Source organism: Odontesthes bonariensis, chromosome 21, assembly GCF_027942865.1.
Source record: "Odontesthes bonariensis isolate fOdoBon6 chromosome 21, fOdoBon6.hap1, whole genome shotgun sequence".
Taxonomy (NCBI): Eukaryota; Metazoa; Chordata; class Actinopteri; order Atheriniformes; family Atherinopsidae; genus Odontesthes; species Odontesthes bonariensis.
In genome coordinates this window covers 20,366,178-20,385,312 of record NC_134526.1, presented here as the reverse complement: position 1 = coordinate 20,385,312, position 19,135 = coordinate 20,366,178, and the positions used below count along the sequence as shown (strand labels likewise).

Sequence of the window (19,135 nt, the reverse complement as noted above, 5' to 3'; positions counted from 1 at the left end):
TTGGTCCGCATTGCCGGCAGTAAGTCGGACATGTTTCCTGTGAGGGTTGGACTCCGTCAGGGCTGCCCTTTGTCACCGATTCTGTTCATAATTTTTATGGACAGAATTTCTAGGCGCAGCCAGGGCGTTGAGGCGGTCCGGTTTGGCGACCTCAGAATCGGGTCTCTGCTTTTTGCGGACGATTTGGTTCTGTTGGCGTCATCAGGCCGTCACCTTCAGCTCTCACTGGAGCGGTTCGCAGCCGAGTGTGAAGCGGCTGGGATGACCATCAGCACCTCCAAATCTGAGACCATGGTCTTCGGCCGGAAAAGGGTGGAATGCTCTCTTCGGGTCGGGAATGAGATCCTTCCCCAAGTGGAGGAGTTCAAGTATCTCCTGGTCTTGTTCACGAGTGAGGGACGAATGGAGCAGGAGATTGACAGACGGATTGGTGCGGCGTCTGCAGTGATGCGGGCTCTGCACCGGCCCGTCGTGGTGAAGAAGGAGCTGAGCCAGAAGGCGAAGCTCTCGATTTACCGGTCAATCTATGTTCCTACCCTCACCTATAGTCACGAGCTTTGGGTAGTGACCGAAAGAACGAGATCGCGAATACAAGCGGCCGAAATGAGTTTCCTCCGCAGGGTGTCTGGGCTCTCCCTTAGAGATAGGGTGAGAAGCTCGGTCATCCGGGAGGGGCTCGGAGTAGAACCGCTGCTCCTCCGCATCGAGAGGAGTCAGATGAGGTGGCTCGGGCATCTGGTGAGAATGCCTCCTGGACGCCTCCCCGGTGAGGTGTTCCGGGCCCGTCCCACTGGGAGGAGGCCCCGGGGAAGACCCAGGACACGTTGGAGAGACTATGTCTCTCGGCTGGCCTGGGAACGCCTCGGGGTCCCCCCAGAAGAGCTGGAGGAAGTGGCCGGGGACAGGGACGTCTGGGTCTCTTTGCTCAAGCTGCTACCCCCGCGACCCGATCCCCGGACCAGCGGAAGATAATGGATGGATGGATGGATGGATGGTCTTCTAATTCTAATTCCACCCATTTCTCATGTTTACTCAGGTGCCACATCCGAGTGATTGACACCTTTGGCACAGAACCTGCTTACAACCACGAGGAATACGCCACGCTTCATGGCTACAGAACCAACTGGGGCTACTGGAACCTTCATGGCCAGCAGTACATGACAATGTTCCGTATGTGGACTCTCATTGCAAGTTTCTTGCACGCATTTTCACTTTGCCCTCCCCGAGGTTGAGGATTTAACAAAACATCTGTCCGTGCAAGCTGTCACCTGAAATGTCGGCGTAAGATTTTGCAAATAATCACAAATCAAAGAGTTGTTTTGACACATGTTTGTATGCAGGTGCTTGTGCTCGTTCATGTGACTGAAATCTGAAAAGCACACTGTGTGAGTTTTAAAATGCCTCAGGCAATTACAGGCCAGGCTTTGAGCCACCAGTCAGGGAACTCACGAAGAACAGCTGTGCCAGCACAGATGCCTGCAGCTTCCTACTTCTGGCCAAACACCGCAAGCCATACACACACACAGAAATACACAAAAACACAGGCATCACCCATACGCTCATGAAAGATTAAGTGAAAGCAGTGGAAGATGAAACTTCAGATGTTTGTACTAGTATCCAATTAATTCAGCAACAATGGGTTTCCACCCGGTTTCCTAAACACTGTTATCACAAAGCCCGTCCCTGAAAGACGGCAGCTTTCATCCACGGTCTGGGATCTGATTGAAAACATTGTTTCTTTCCCACACTTCACGGATTTGTGCAATGATAAATTTTCTTTGTGTGTGCTAGAAATTAGGGTTGTTTCATTTTCTAAAACCTGAAAACTATTTCTAAAGACACATTTTACAGCAACAAGCAACAGGCTCTTGTCCTGCTCTGTGCTGTTGAATTTCTAAACATCAGAACATCAAAAACACTCCTCAACCTTGGTAAATACACCATTTCAGCCTTTCATGCATTTCCACCCGACAGATTTTTGTATCAAATCATCTGAAAAGAGGATACATCATCAACTCAAGCTTTGTAGAATCAAAATTGTTGCTCCTTTTATTCTATATATATATATATATTTTTTTTTTCCTTTTGGCTACTTTTTTGACACATGAAATGGATTTTGAACACTGTTTTGTCAATTCCTTTGTTTATCCTTGGTAGCCCACACTCCAGACAACTCTTTTATGGGTTTTGTGGCAGAGGAGCTGAATGAGACAGAGAGACTGTACATTCAGAGGAACAAGGTTAACAATATGGCTGTCGTGTATGGAAAAGACGCCAGCATGTGGAAAGTAAGTGCTAACATCAAAACATCTTCAAAACTATTTGATAGAGTTTTCTGGCAAGTGTGTAATTTGCGTGAGCTTCCTCACGTGTATTATTTTGCTGGGGTCACAACATGTAGTGGTTTCTTTGGGTGGACGTGTTGCACCACAGATCTAATGCTAAAGGCGTATTGAATGTGATGCATTTACACGAGAAGTTTGGAAAACTTTTAAATATCACTTTTATTCGCTGTGAAACCCCCGCAAGATTTCACAGGCCAAATTCCTCCAGGAAGTGTGATGCTAAAAGAACAATTGCTTTTGTTCAGAGTAAATTTTCCATCTGAGCCTCTGCCAAGTTTTTCCCACTCTTGCTGTAACTTTGAAGTGCATTGCAGGCTCCCTCATGGTTTGTTTTGCTTGAATCTGGCTTGCGACTTTGTTCTCACTCTGGTTCTCAGAGCAACCTGAGCTGTAGTGCAACTCTTGTGAATCTGAGAGGCTTGCTCTCTAGAAGCCCATAGTGTTGGGGTCTCTGCAGATGGAGAATAACCCCCCTGTTGAGAACCCCATCTTCGTCTACCTCCATTCAGAGGTCCACGTTAGAGACTTGGGGGTTGTTTAAGCCTATCTGAAGATGATTTTCAGATAATTTATGGAATGTTGTTTCTTTTCCCTCTACATCTGCCTCTCTTGACTCACTTTTCTTCTGTTTTCTATTTGTACTGCTCTTTATCTACCATGTCTTGATGGATCCACACAGCTTCAAGTAAGTGTACACCTGCTATTCACTGGCTTTATTGATTCTCCAAGACTACAAGCTATTACTGTGAGCTGCAACTGCTCACAGTTGTAGCTTAGCGAAAGATTAAATTACTCACTCAGTGATTGAGTGTTGTGACTGATTACTATCACTTTTAGTCATAGAAAGAGGAATTTCATCATTGCGTTTTTCAAATACACAAAAATAATTAAAAAAAAGAGGAGGAACACTCTGATGACATATATAAATGATTTATGCCTGGGAGACATAGTTTACTGAATAATTTGTTGTGTTTCTACAATAACACTTTTTTGAGCTAATTAATTTAGTTTTTGATTTTTTTTTTTCAGAATTTTTCAATTAAATTGTCCCTGCAGGGCGATACAGAGGACATACAATGATATTATTCTTTTATGTTGCAAAAAAAAAAGAGAAAAAACACACACATGTACTGTGTGGCTGTGTAGCTACATACATGCTGGTGTTTGTGAAGGCGAGGCTGGCTAAAGCTCATTAGACCTGCTTCTGCTTGCCTCATTTCAGTTTTCAACACCCTTGGGCTTTTTTCCTCTGTCCTTTCCAAGAGACTGCATGTGCGATAGTGCTGAATAAGTTCAGCTCATTTAATTGGTCAAACGGGGACAAGTGATTTACAGTATGAAAGGTCAACATGGTCGAAATTAAAACAAAGAACGCAAATAAAAGCAGGTATGCAGAAAATAAGGCTCGGTGGCCTTTGAAGTGGTTTTATTACAATAAGTTCTGGGAAACACACTGTACCATTTTTTTTTAAAATAAATCACCAAGGCTAATGTTGATTCAAAGATTACCATTATTGGTCTAAATTTATATACTATAAGACATCTACCTGCTACTCACAGATAAGTAAGTAAGTATGCCCTTTATTATCCCACAGTGGGGAAATTCATGTGTCGCAGCAGCAACATACACACATACATACAGCTTGGGCAAAAAGTAGACATACATACAGACACAGGATCAGGAAGTTAAAAACTATATAAGGGAGATAATAAAATAGGGATGTTATATAAAAATAGAGATATTCCTGTCTAAATAAATGCATTAGTAAAAGGGCTTAGAAAATTTTAAAAAATTTAAAAACCCAGAGGTAGTGCAGAGTTAGCAGCATCATACAAATAAGAAAAAGACTAAAATAGTAATAAATAAATTAAATTAAGAATTAAATTAAGAAGAGGGGGTCACAGTAACAGCTTAGCATTGTCATCATCATCATCATCACCACCATCATCATTATCACCATCATGGCTACCGCCAGGACTTGTTGTTGTTATTGTACAGTCTAACTGCAGAGGGAAGAAAGGACCTGCGGTACCTCTCTGTCTTGCAGTTAGGGTGGAGGAGTCTGCTGCTCAGTGGGCTCAGCAGGGCTGCCACTGTTCCATGCAGGGGGTGGTTGATGTTACCCAGGATTAATGACAGTTTTGTCATAATCCTCCTGTCTCCCACCACCTCCACAGGGTCAAGGCTGCAGCCCAGAACAGAGCCAGCTTTCTTTACCAGTTTGTTGAGTTTCTTTCCCTCAGCTGCTGTTATGCTGCTGCCCCAGCACACTACACCATACATAACAACAGAGGAGACCACAGAGTCGTAGAAGGTCTTCAGTAGGGTTTGTTGGACCCCAAAAGACCTCAGTCTCCGTAGCAGATGGAGTCTACTTTGACCCTTTTTCTAGAGAGCCTGTGTGTTATCAGTCCAGTCCAGTTTTTTGTTGAGGTGAAATCCTAGATACTTATACGTGTCCACAATGTCAATGTCAGTCCCCTGAATGTTCACTGGTAAGAGAGGGGGGTGGACTTTGTGCCGGCGGAAGTCCACAACAAGTTCTTTGGTTTTTCCAGCTTTAATCTGGAGGTGGTTCTGGTGACACCATGTCACAAAGTTCTTGTTCAGTTCTCTGTATTCCCTCTCATCCCCGTTGTTGTTAATGAGACCCACAATGGCTGAGTCATCTGAGAATTTTTGTAAGTGACAGTGTGGTGTGTAGTGTGTGAAATCAACAGTGTAAATGGTGAAGAGAAGAGGAGCCAGCACTGTCCCCTGCGGGCCCCCGTGCCACAGACCACAGTGTCAGACACACAACCACTTGTCCTCACATACTGTGGCCTGTTGCTCAGGAAGTCCAGGAGCCATGCTGACAGGTGGTAACAAAGATCAACAAAGATTAAGTCCAAAATTTAGGGGAAAACAATATTGGTTGCATGCAAACAATAGAACTAAGCAGTCAAAGCATCAATGCCACCTGGTTTATGTAGTATAAGCATTTGTGCCACCAAAACAGTTCTGATCCATTAAGAAATTAACACAAGGCGTCTCATGGTCTCCTGGGGTGTCTGAGTGAATCCTTTAGATCCCAATAGCTCTGTAGGCTTTTTCCAGAGAATCCCGAAGACACACAGTGTGACGTGGATCTAGAAAGTTTGGCAGCTGGAAAAATGCCATTGGTCCATTGTTGTATTCCTCTGTAAAGATGAAACGTTGAGAAATTTTGAAAGCCCACCAAAAAGAAATGTGAACCAGATAGTTTTCCATGAAATGGCTCAAGACTAAAAAAAAATAGGCTGCATCCTGTCGCCAGAGGATGGCGGTATAGGCTACGATGCCCGGGGTTGTAGTTTAGTAAAAGAAGTAGCTGTCCTGAGGAGGGAAAAACAACAATTTGGTGGATATTCACAAGAGGTAAATGGAAAAAGCTCTTTCTCTGGATTTTATTTAACCTCCTGGGACATCTGGGATATTATATCATATTTTGAAAGATGCCAGTCAGATCACATGAGTTTGTTTCCTGACCCGAAACAGCTGGAGATTCACCTCATTTTATTCTTTGCCCGGTCAGACTGAATTTCCAAAACTGTTTCCATTTTCTCAAATATGCAAAGCCACGCAACTCATCTTTAAAAAAAAAAACACGGCAAGAAAGTGTGTAAACTTTTTAGCACATTAGTGGAAGCTAGTTAGATTTTGACTGTTTTCATACACCCTTTCTTCTTCACATCTTCTCAATGTGAATCAAAGCAACAAGAAAAAGCTGCTAAATGGTTTTGATGTGGTGACTGACTGGTTTTATGCCAAACACAAAAGCTGTGACTCACAAGAAAAGGAAAAAAATAAAAAATTCAGTGCAAATTGAAATTACCCTATTTTACATAATGCGTGCACACATAATGTCTTATAAATTCTACTCCTAACTTAACTCCCTCTGCCTGCATCCGGCATATCTTAAAGGGTAAGGAGAAGTTCCTGGCTGTTCTGCATCGCTACATGGAGATCCATGGCACGGTGTACTTTGAGACACAGCGCCCCCCAGAGGTGCCTGCCTTTGTTAAGAACCACGGCTTGTTGCCTCAGCAGGAGCTTCAGCAGCTCCTCAGAAAGGCCAAGGTGGGTCTGCATCACTGAGGTGTACAATGCATGAGCTCAGAAAATGCACACACAGTTTCATTATCAGAATGGACTGCATTGAAATATTTGTGCTTGTGTAGAGGTAAGCTCTCTTATACACGTGTTGACCTGGATAAGAGCATCTCAGCATTGACGCTCACAATCTGCTGTTGTTTCTCATTTTCCTTGCAAGCTATTCATTGGATTTGGCTTTCCATATGAGGGTCCTGCACCCTTGGAGGCAATAGCCAACGGCTGCATATTTCTGCAACCCAAGTTCAACCCCGCCCACAGCTCTCTCAATCACGAGTTCTTCAGAGGGAAGCCCACCTCCAGGAAGGTAGGTAGCTCACAGCTCATGTGAAACCTATGCGAGGCAAATGAAATGCGCTGAGAAATCTATTTTCTGAACCAAAGTTAAATTGGTGTTAAGACTCACTTTGATTGTGAAAACATTGCATTTATGCCTCCCCCAGGTGTCGTCTCAGCATCCCTATGCAGAGCAGTATATTGGCAGGCCGCATGTCATCACTATCGACTTCAATAACTCTGAAGAGTTTGATGCAACCATCCGTGAGATCATGAAGATCGATGTATGTTAATTTTATTGTGTTTGTGGTCCAAACTTAGCACCGCTCATCCGAAGAAAAGAAGGGTTTTGTAATGTCATAGTCTCCCAAAGTGCTCACTGCTGCATATTAGCACAGGTGAGAGCATAATTTGACCCACTTTTGAAGTCTGCAGCCTTTAATAGAGCTCTTAATCATAGGCTCTAACATTACAGCAAAATGCTTAGCTGGCGTCCGCTCTGCTCTATGCACTCCTAATTGCTTGGTTTATTGAGTGGCTCAGTAGGTAAACTGTGCCCACACCTGGTTTTACAAGGCAGCTTTCCAGAGGCTAGCCCCTCAGGCAGCGAGCATTGTTTGTACCACGTTGTATTAATCAATCACACTGTTCTGTCACAACAGGGTTGTTGCCAAGCCTCCTGTGGTTCCAAGATGTACAGTATGCATGCCTCTACCTGCCAGGTGTGCCATATAGACCTTGTGCTTCCCAGTGATAGAGGCATAACCAAATAACCAAGAACCAGTTGTGGAACAGTGAAATGTTTCAAACGTTGCAAGGCGAGGGAAAACAGAACCAATCACACGACATGAGCAGAGCAGGAACGAGTAGAGCTCTAAAAAAAGAGGATGTATAATTAATTAAAACAAAATGGGATGATCATGTATCATTTATCTTGTGTTATCGCTGAGGTGTTACATGACTACACAGATTAAGAATCAATCTGATGGTGAAAATTCAGCAAAGTAACACTAAAATGTAAGGACCATTTATAAAGGCTCTCATCTTGCTCATTTCTTAGAATTTAGAAAATTCAGTCATTTTTCATGTCTGTGTAATAAATAAGAAGTTACTGCCAGTATCTGGTCAGTTTTGCCTGGCTTAAAGACTTTAGAATCTGCCAACCAACACTTTGAAAGCTCACGCATTAGAACAATACTTCTTGTTTATAATTTCCATACTAAAGTCAAAATCTTTTCCACAAGGGGCTACGTGTTGGACTATTTATCGGATGGGAAAAGTTCCAGCAGCTTCTGTTGCCGAGCAACAAACAAACTTGGTCACATTTCTTTCTTCTTTTTTTTTTGCCAGACATGTTAATTAATTAACTTTAAATGTGATGTTGGTTGGATTTAGCAACCATTGGGCAGAGCCAAGCAAGCTGTTCCCTGCTGCTCCTCAGTGTGTAAAGTTATGCTGACAAACTGTTGATGGTAGTTTCAATTTGTAAAGGAGATTTACCAATTTCCCAGCATGAAAGTAGTGCTGATTGGGCATCTACCTCTTTGTAAGACGACAAATGAAAGCATTTTGCAAAATGACTACTATCAATGTATAGTCCTGTGAAGTTTTTTGTATCAAAATAAAACTCATCAGGTTCTTACTAAGTCTAAAAAATAGGTAAATATATTATTTATTATGTAATAGGACCTCATATGAACAAAAATACATTCAATATTACAATGTCATTATTTATTTGACAAACTAAGCGAGCGTTGCTGCTGTTCATTAAGCTTTAATTAACATTTAATTAATCATTAACGTCAACTCTTTGGGAAGATTGGGAACAGTCTTGAATGTTTTCCACTTGTGGATGATCTTTCTCATTGTAGAATGATGGACTTCAGATAGTTTGGAAATGGCATTTTTATCCTTTCCATGTAATATGTCAAGTGGTGCTGTTCATCTGAAGTTGGATTTACCACATCCTGGCATGAACCAGATGATTCTTTGAATTCGCCCTGGTTCATAAAACTGTACAGTTGAAAGCGGCTGTACCTTCTTCTTCACATGAGTGTTGGGTGTAGAAGTTCTATACATGTAACGGCTGAGCTTAATTAGACAAGCTGTAGAATAGAATTATATACATAGAGTAGTGTATGTATATTTGCATCTTGTAAAGCAGAGCTTATAGTCTCATCGCTTATAAACCCAGACTTTCCACTACTGCGTTGATATTAGTTAGCTCTTCTCTATCACTGACAAATCGTTTACTGGCACCATCTTGATGATGAAGACCTCCTAAAATATCCAACTTCTGCGTGATCTTCTCCAGCTGGGCTTGTTTTCTTGTCATTGCCGCAAACTTAACTTCCCTCAGAAAACCCCATTCGTGTCATCTGTAATAGAATGAAATAACAAATGTTTCTCACGTTATTTTTGAGGCCCATTGATGCAGACGGTCTGGTATATGAATTGTACAGTCATTTAAGCAATGTCACCCCCTACGAAACAAAGCTTTCTTTCTTCCTCTCCTGCTCACACTCTATTATATAAAGATGCCCAAAAGGCAAATTGCATTGCAGAATAGCTGATGAAATGCCAGATACATTTCATTAAACTCAGATGAAATAAAGTAATAAGAATGTGCTGAAAGGAACACAACACTAAAAGGAACCATTTATCAATTTAAAAGCCTGAGTGCTTTCATGGCCTGATAGTAAACAGTGAATTCTCAGTTTAGCTGCCATGGGAGATATCTCAGGAGGGGGTCCGGCACTGGGGATCCCGACAGAATGGATTTTATCTGAAAATATATTTCGTAATTACTGATGTTATCGAACCACAATTAGTTTAAAAATGTGGTGATGAATGTGGTCCCGTCTCCGAAGGCATCGGTGCACAGTCATTTTTCCACAACAACTGCTTCTCTCCTCTCACTCGTGCGCTCTGTCTAAGCCTCCTCGCATTAAACACTTCAAAAAAAGAAGCGAGGCTATTGATAATTGTTTTCTTATTGAATTATTTCCTTTTCATCAGAAATCAGATAAAAACTGACAGGCTTCAACACTACAACTGATAGCTCCACCTAAAGGACCAGCTGCACCCAAACGTCCTTCTCTTTGTTGGATGACCTGTCGTTCGCTGTCAGTTTAATCCTTTTTTTTTGATGTATCGATGCAGTCATCACTAAAAAATGATTGAATCAATTTTCATAGCTGTCACCTGTGATGAATTAGGCCATTGATTTTAATGCGAAGCTTGTGGCATGATATAAGCCTTCCACAATTACGCTAATTAATATGTCAACTTAGATTAACTATCACATCCGCGATTGCTGTAATTACAATGGCTTAGTTCCATAGTCAAACTCACACGCTGTCTTCCTTTACCTCATCATCGGCGTGCACATCTGTGTTCACAGGTGGAGCCATTCCTGCCCTACGAGTACACCTGCGAGGGGATGCTTGAAAGAGTTCATGCTTACATTCAGAATCAGGTGGGTATCAACACTCTAATCACGCTGGTGAGGATCTGGATTGCAATTTTTTTTTGTCACATTTGGCGGATAGATGGAGCACAAGCCATAGAAGAATTTGTAATCCAAACCACTCTAATTCCAATCTGTGAAATGGAGCACTGGCTTTGGTGGAGGATGCACTCTTCCGGTGCCCTCAGAATGAAAGAATAATTTCTTGCTGCATGCGAGTTGTCTCCCAGAATAGTGGACTGGTCCCAAGATTAGTTGTTACTTTTGTCAGTTCAACTGCTGTTAACCTTTTTCGGTGTTTATCTGCTTTCGAAATCAGTGTTTATAATAGATCAGTGCTGTGCAGTAATTTATTACTGAAGCACCCACTGTTTAGTAAACCGACAAGATTAATGAGCCCCTGTTGTATCACTGCTACAAAGACGTGTAGGTCGTAGCTTTTGAGCTTGAGTCTGTTGTGTTGCATAAACAATGAACTATATAACCAATTTATTAGCTTTGGGTTTGTCTTTATCTGAGCAGTTTACTTAAGAGACTCAGACAGAATAACTATTCAGTGCTTTTCATGTATTTTTACTTAATTATTTGATGTATCTTAATTGATTCATTATTAAGTAAATAGTTTTCTTTTTTAATATTGTGGATCCAGTTCTAAACAACACTTTTCAAAAAGATTAATGTGCATCCTCATTTGGAACAGCTGGTAATTAGCCAGTTATTTCTCACTCTGCACCCTATCTGGGTTGGCCTTTCACAGAAACATCCTGCAGTTTTATCGTGACACCGGTTCTGCCTAACCACCATATCCAAAATTAGTCACTGTTGCAGGCCAAATAACAAAGCTGAAACTGTGAAATACCTTTTTTAATTAGTTAGTTTGAAAGTTGGTTGTTGCACAGTTAATACAAACAACATATAATGTGTTGAATAGAGAGTTTTAGAGGAGTAGGTTTCCCCATATTTCAGTTACAGAACACAGCTCAGCTTAGCTTAGCTTTATTTATATTTTGTGGAACTCTTCTACAAGTGCTACGCAAAGTGCTTAACGGAGCTAAAAGCACACAAGCAAAAATAACACAATTAACACAAATCATTGAATTAATGATATAGAATACACAGTAGTATACAGAAGGATAGCAAACAGGATTATATATTGCTGGACTGGTTTGGCATTTGAGCAGATTTTATCACAGTATTGTAAGCCACACATACAAAGCTTTCTGATGGGGATACCTTCAGCAGAAATAGCTTTTCTGCTCACTTACCAATCATTCTGTTTTACGGCTCTTGCATCGTACCCACATTTTAAGTAGGTATCTTTACAGATCTAAAATCAATACCAGATGGGGATTATGTGTTACATTTAAACGCGAGCCTGGGAGCACAAATGATACCTTTACACACTTTTGCTCTTCAGGCAGGTGCCTATTGTAAGTTCAACTCTTATGTTTGCAGGAGACAGGAATGAATTGGCTTTCCTGAAAAGCTCGAACTGTTTTGGAAGAGCATGCTGTTGCATGCTGGATCTTTGTTGCACCAATCCTCTTTATTTTCATCTAACAGTTTCCTAAGCATACTTTAACTGATGCACTCATCTAAACCTTCAGCATATTCAGCCTCTATTCTGCCTCTTAATTTCCTAATGCCCCCAACTTGAGTATTTCTGCCTAGTTTACTTTTTGTTCATCATGTGGTGGTGAGTGGATTTAGTTCAGTCTTTGTTTGGAGGACTTTAAAGCAAAGGTTGTAACTCGTTTGGGATGTGTTGGATGATTCAAGGTGCAAATGGTTGTGAAGCCACCTGGGGAGAAGAGTCAAGGCTGCAATGTAAGTGTTAGATAGGTGATAGCTGAGGCCATTTCCCCTGTCTAATGATGTTTTTTTCTGGTTTAACAGAGATGGCTTCTTTCACTCCTCTCAAACCATTTGTTGTTTCTGTCCAGATTGTGTACATCACTGGCCTCCAAGAGGCCTCGGAAAAGGCCCCTATACAAAAAGCCTTGGAGCATTGGTGAATGTCTTGCCCTCTTTTATTTTTAGTGTATGCGCACCATCGACACCAACGTGTTGAATCGGCCCCTCGTCTGTCAGTGAAAGAAATATGTCTGATAGCAGCTCAGCATAGTGAAGGGAGGCTTCAGTGACAACAGAAGTCAAACAGATAGCTTATCACATCACTAAAAATATTTTCTATTTGTCATCTTCATTTCCCCAAAGCAGTTTTCACAAGCTCTGTGAACATTGAGCATAACTGAAAAACAGAAAACGCGCACCGTATTCTCATGTCCATGTTTTCTCACAATGCTTGGGTTCTTCACGTCAGTTTGGAGCCCTGAGGTCTTGTTACATCGCAGCCCTGACTCCGCTCCCTGTTTCCCAACCGTTTACCCCTTTAATCATCTGACCAAAATCTCACATGTTGGCATGGTGACAATGACTAGAGAAAATGAGCGGCTGGGTCAATAAGCATATTTTTTATGATACTTGGGAAAAAAAATGTTTTAGTCAGACCAAAACTGGACTATAAAATGTGTGTAAACATGTTAGGCTACGGCTACACGAAAACGAAACGAGGTTTTTTTTAAAAACGGGTACGAAAATTATTGCGACCACACGGGAAAGCTGCTGTAAAGACTCAGGTCCAGATGGGAACGATGAAAACGATGAAAACGATGAAAACGATGCAGTACACACGAAACACCTCTAGGTGCGCTGTAAGCCACCCCCACCGGTTACACCAGAACAATAGAAGAAGCAATGCGCATGCGTGTACGCCCCTACTTCTACCAGCGCGAAGCTCACGTTGTTCCTTCAACAACGCCGCTGTAGTTAGCAGTGTCTGCAGCAGTGCTGCTATCAATGTTGTGGGGTCCATGATGATCGCTGTCTGTCCTTGTTGTGTTGTCTTCTTCTTCCGGATTTTGAATGGAAGCCGCTTTTTGTTCTGGTCACTGACGTATGTGTATACGTCACTGGCGTTGGCCATGTGGCTGTGACGCAGATGTAAACAAATCCGTTTTGGCTGTAACAATGGAAACGAAACGACGCCGTTCTCAGATCTTCCCACTCTGGAACCCGCTTTCCAAAACTATCGTTTTGGGGTAGTGGGAACGCCGGCTCCGTGTGGCCGCGACAGCCAAACGATAAGAAAAAGTATCGTTCACAAACCTTAGACACCCAGATAATGGGTTTGGTGATCTTGTCATAAAAACAGTAAAACATGAGTTATACAGCTTAATTCCCCATAAAAGCAGGTCTAATTCAAATATTACCCTTTTTATTTATATTTAAATATATATATTAAAAAAAAATTGTCAGATGGCTAAATGTGTCACAAATTGTGAAAATTGTTAACCGGCTACGTTGAACTTTAATTGCAGCTCAACTCAACTCAATAGTGCATGTGATTGTATCGAGTGATAAATGGGACTTCAATGACTCTTTAAGTGTAAATGGCCCAACAACAGTCTGACTCTTTAATATCCTTGAAAAACAAATGATGAAGTTCAGTGGCCTTCTGTTCTAGCATGACTACATATCGATAATAATTTAGTAACATATAGAAGTCTCCTTCAAGCACCCATACATTCATTCACATGATGCGCTGCATATCACATATGTTTTCCCTCTCTGGGATTTCTTTTATACTTGCCTGTGATAGGTCCAGGTCAGATGTCGAACCATTTTGCAGGTGGCAGCTGCACACTAGTGCAGTGTTCCTCCAGGGGCAAATCGCCATGAGGTTGATGTGAGATGGCGCTCACATGTGCCCTTTTAACAAATAGGTATTAAACTGTGAGCAGGTGTTCTGCTATCATTTCTATTCTTCCTACCAAAACAACCAACAAAAAAACTATTGAATGAACTAAAGAAGGCACACCCTCCACTCATTTATATGCATCGTGTCTACAGATGATGTTATCCTCTGAGACTTCAGTCATGTTATGAATGTCGGTGTATTGTTTGACAGTCCCAGGTTAAGGAAATGTGTTAGCCTTTGTGCTCTCTCTCCTTGTCAAGAAATAACACTCACACGCAGTGTGCCGTGCCGCCTGGTGTGTTCAAGGATAGACTCCCAATCAGACTGTCCTCCCTTCTCTCTCTTCCACTTTTCTAAACTTTCTTTTCCCTGGCTTTGGACTTTTTCCAGTTTCACTTCTAACTCCTCTTGTCGCACTCATCTTTTAGCCTCATTTTTTTTTTATACTTTCTGAATGTATCGTCCTCGTTATCTCGATGTATGACTTCTCCTCTTCTCTGTTCACTGGCAAGCTCTAGTCCCTCTGTGCCCCTTATACTAGATAGTCTCATGGTCTCTTTCACCCTGAAAATGTATCTCGGAGTTTGTGTGATGACAAATACAGAAAAGCACATATAATGCATTTCACACTCTTGTTTTACATTAGAAGGCAAATAACTAAGATATCAGCTTGACTGATATTTAAGATTGTCAATTCTTCGACTTAAGTAAGGTTTGGCCTCTTGTTTCTTGCTGTAGAAGAATGTGATAACATATATTTAAGATGCCTGTACTGAGGATAGTTTCCCAGTAAACCACCACCAACATGTTTTTTTCTCTGACAGCAGCCTTTGGGATCAGCCTTTCGAGAATATACCAACAAGGATAGATTTAAAAAGAAAAGAGAGAGAAAGCTATTAACGAAAGATAGACTTACTTGTGCTGAGTTTTTCTGGTGTGACTGATGCTGGTGTTCTGGTGGGACTGATTTATTATCACTCCCGTTTTTGGATGAAAACTGTTACTCAAGTAATCAGAACAAATTAATCAGTGAACAAAGCTGGAAATTATGGAGTGCTGGGAGTGTCACTATAAAGAGTAAATCTGTTGAAGAATAAGAATGAATAAAAGAATACATACAGAAAATAAGTATATTGATCTTCAAATGTAAAACAAAAGGATAGAGGCATTTGGAAAGATGAATGAATGATACATTTGTTTTTTAAAGTCACTTTTTGTTCTTATCCCTTTTTAATTTGTCCTCGTTCTTCTCTCCATTGTGCGTTTTTTTTCCTTTTTTGTTTCCTTTTGTTTGATTATTTTGACTTTGTCTTTGCTTTTTTCCCTGAGCCAATCAGATTTGAGCACGATTTATTTTCTTCTTCTTTGTAAACGGTGCCTGTTGACAAGACTACTTCATCTCTCGATCATTTCACTCTAACTGCACGTCTAAGTCTGTGTCTGAATGCATTTGAGGCGAGAAATAAACTCCATAGCTGCCGTGTCTCACCTTCTGTACAAAGGCCAAATGAAAATACTCTTTTGTAATTGTCTTCATATTTCCAGACTTGTTTATTTCTTCATCTGTTTATTTTTGCCTGTTTACAGTATGTTTATACCCCCAAGAACTGCACTTTACATTATGATTGGAATACAATTCATTCAAGCTGTGAAGAATAGACCCAATTTGTGTATGATAATTCAGACACTGTCTTGAATTTAAGCGATGAATGAAGGTATTATTTACAGGGGTAAAGGAAAGCACCAGTCTGATGGCCAGGCCAATTAATTTTACTGACACTTGACCAGCAGCAACATTGCCAATCAATCACGCCAATAAATATACACAACGGCAAGACCAAATGAACTGGTGTATTTTCTTCCTATAAACTGAATAGTAAGGCATCACATGGGGAAACAAAGACATTCTATACAACCTTTGGGAATGTACAGTAGATGTCGCTTTGTCCAACCTCTAAATACTGAAATTTCACATTTTCTTTTTTCTCCTGAAAAGAGAATCGGAAGTGTTCCAGCTGTGATGACTCACAACATCAGCCTCCAAATAGCATATCTTTACAATTGCTATAGTTATATAGGGATGTCTAATGCGTAAATACCTACTCCAACAACAATGGCAGCAAAAAAAAAAAACAACAACTGAGAAATAAAGGATTTATTAAAAGTTAAGAACCTCATAGAAATCCTGCTTATGCATGTAAGTAGGAAATAGATAACGCAGCTATGTAGAAGCAAACTGTCCATCTAGCAAACTTTCTTTGCTTTAATGCTTTTCGTTTCTCTATTTTTTTCTTGATGAGTTGTATGTTCCTGCATTTGTCTGAGTGTATGTGTGAGAGAGATCAAGGATGTTGTCTGTGTTTAGGAGGGGAAGTGCAGCAGAGGTGGGGAGATTGGAAGCTTGGTTATTGCCTGTGGGCACAAGAAGGCTGTTTAATAAACTGGTCTAGAGGCCAGAGGGACATGTCAGAGAAATGTTATTACCTGGGCTTTATGAATAGGCCCGGCTGGAAGGGGGGGGGGGGGGGGGTCTAATCAGGGCTCTCACCAGAGCCCCATCCTACATCCACATCTTATTTGTTATTGGATGACATCTCTGTGTCCATATCATTTCCTAGAGGGCTGATGAGAAGTTGTCAGTTCTGATAATCACCTTTGTATCATCCTGTTTCCAGAAAATAAGTAAATAAAAATAAAAGAAGTATTGGCTTATTAACAAATCATTCACAAGCACCAAAACAAAGCTTTGTTTTTTGTGGGGAAACAAAAATTGAACAATTCTTTTTTTTATCATTTCTGTTCTGTCAGTACAGGCAGAGAAGTTGTATGTGATGCTCAGCTTTACGAATAATTTACTGCTCTGTTGTGGAGTCTTGTGTTGGTTTTAGCTGACAGGTACAACACTGAAAGTATGACTGATCTTCACACCTGCAGGACTTTTGTTCTCCCGAGGTTCCCTTTCCTCCAAGAAACTCATCTCGGCCGTCGCTCGGAAGTCCATTCATCCCTCTCCCTCACTCCAGGATCTTAGCCTGGGCCTCCAACGCCAGCTCCTTCTCATCGTGGCCTCCTCTCACTGCACTGCGGCTCTTGGCGTCGCTGCAGGACCAGTCGTGCGTGGAGGCGTGCCAGAGTGAAGGGCTAATCTGTGAACCCGCTTTATATCGTTTCATCAACATTAAGGAAGCCTTTAGCGCGTAAGATGTTTTTCATTTGAATAGTTTGTTCATTGAGATTGACTGGTTCAGCACGCGTGTGACCTTTTTTTTGCTCTTTTGTTTTTAAAATAGTTTATCGATAAGCATCAAAGTAGTGAACAGAGCCAACTGTTTGTTTTCTTTTGTCTTGTTTTTAGACTAAATGAATCCTCTGTGCTAAAAGAGGAGGCTTAAAAAATAAAATCCCATTTACATTGCTTGATGGAATAGTACCCGGCCAAATCTTGAAAGTAGAAATAATACTGATTTACTCTGAGAATAGAAACTTTTCCTGCTTCATGTACTTCACAAGTGCATTATCTACTCTGTCATTGTGAAACATTCTGTCTAATTGGAACCATTTTGAAAATGCATATCCTTGAGATCATCGTGAAAACAATACATTCAACACTCCTTCCTAACAGTCTCATGCCTCATTTGCACTTCCAGCTTCAAAATAATGCAGCAGTACAAACTAAAGAAGATGCCAGCGACTCCTTTTCCAGGGTTAAAATTTCAATTCGCCCTGAGACGTTCTAAAGGCTTCACTGTAGCATTAATGATGAATTCATTACTTGTTGAATAACCACTGATGATCTGAGGCCATTGTGCTGATATTAATATTAAATATGTTAGTGTATTTTTATTCACGCTTACGCTGTTAAATGTGTGCTCATCTTCCACCTTTTGCACCCAGGCTGGACTTCCAGTGTGAAGGAGTGGAGTCGGAAATGAACCACCTCTTCCCTGCCTTCTCAGCAGAGCATGCCGAATGTGGCCTCCAACGGGATCCGCTACTGTTCAGCTGCGCTGGCTCCGGCGCCAAATACCAGCGCCTTTGCCCCTGCAGGGACTATCAGAACGGACAGGTGGCGCTGTGCAGGGACTGCCTATGACCAGAGGAGGGCCCGGTGGATTGAGGCTGTTTTTCTCTTGTGACGGCCCAATATTCCCCACTGGACTCTCTTTACAGGAGGAGTCTGTGGTGAAAAAAGGTGTAATGCAGAAAGAGTGACTGTGCTCACATACCTCTGACCTAGGACTGGCTGCTAAACAAGGGTTGAGTGTTGATAACCTCTCAGGGAATTGCATGATTGTATTTTGAATCTGATGGCTTTGAAGCCTTAGTTTACAGGTTCACATGGTTGCAGTAGGACCTCAGTCGTTACAAAATTATGGTAAGATGTGTAAATTAATGGATGAGTACAGAAATCCCAAGCAATCAAAATCAGACCTTTATTTAAAAACAAGTGTTTCAAATGCTTGAATTTCTACGCCGTGTTTACTCAAAATCGTGTTAAAACATAATCATAGTGGAGTTTGGATATTTGTATCAGATGCACCCAAAGCCATTTACACCAATGTCGAGATGTACTATTTTACATGTCTTGTGATGAATATATTTGTACGTAAGTGCTGTTTAATAAAAACACAGGAGGAATAACTTGCCATTGTTTACATGGGTTTTAATTAGGTTGTTTTTCTTAAATGCACTATATATCTCAAGCTATTACACCAAAGATTACTACTTCTAATTACTTCTACTGATTTACATTTCAACACAGACTAATTTGTTTAAGTAAGCGGCATTTGGATAAATAATGACATTCCGGTGTTTAGACTGATTCCTGTATTATATCTTGTGTTCAGCCTTGTGGATGCTGGTTCGGACAAGATCCCTTTCTAATGTGAACAAACTTGTCATTTGTGCAAACATTAATTTCACAGCTCAGTCATATCTACTAGGAGGCATCATAAATCATAATTGGACATTCTATATTTGGAGGACAATGTTGCGATACCTTTGGCACGACATTATCTGCTAATTTTATCCATAAACAATGTTGGATGGAGTTTTATACAGATTGGAGTTTGCATTATGCCTACTTGTCTATTTGTCTGTAGTTTTGGTCAAGTTCTCATTGCTGTGGCCTTACATTAGCTTCCCCTGACCTT

General features: G+C 41.1%; 1 protein-coding gene across 1 annotated transcript in view; it reads left to right on the top strand.

The window, feature by feature from the left end:
- Window positions 1-18,612, top strand: part of mgat5b (alpha-1,6-mannosylglycoprotein 6-beta-N-acetylglucosaminyltransferase B) — a 62,927-nt gene extending 44,315 nt beyond the window's left edge. The window contains exons 10-17 of the mRNA XM_075453969.1: window positions 1,037-1,170; window positions 2,158-2,294; window positions 6,289-6,444; window positions 6,638-6,784; window positions 6,921-7,037; window positions 10,157-10,231; window positions 16,917-17,179; window positions 17,877-18,612. Coding sequence (XP_075310084.1) covers window positions 1,037-1,170; window positions 2,158-2,294; window positions 6,289-6,444; window positions 6,638-6,784; window positions 6,921-7,037; window positions 10,157-10,231; window positions 16,917-17,179; window positions 17,877-18,075 — 1,228 coding nt within the window. The 3' untranslated portion in view covers window positions 18,076-18,612. The remainder of the gene's footprint in view (window positions 1-1,036; window positions 1,171-2,157; window positions 2,295-6,288; window positions 6,445-6,637; window positions 6,785-6,920; window positions 7,038-10,156; window positions 10,232-16,916; window positions 17,180-17,876) is intronic.
- The last annotated feature ends 523 nt before the right edge of the window (window positions 18,613-19,135 follow it).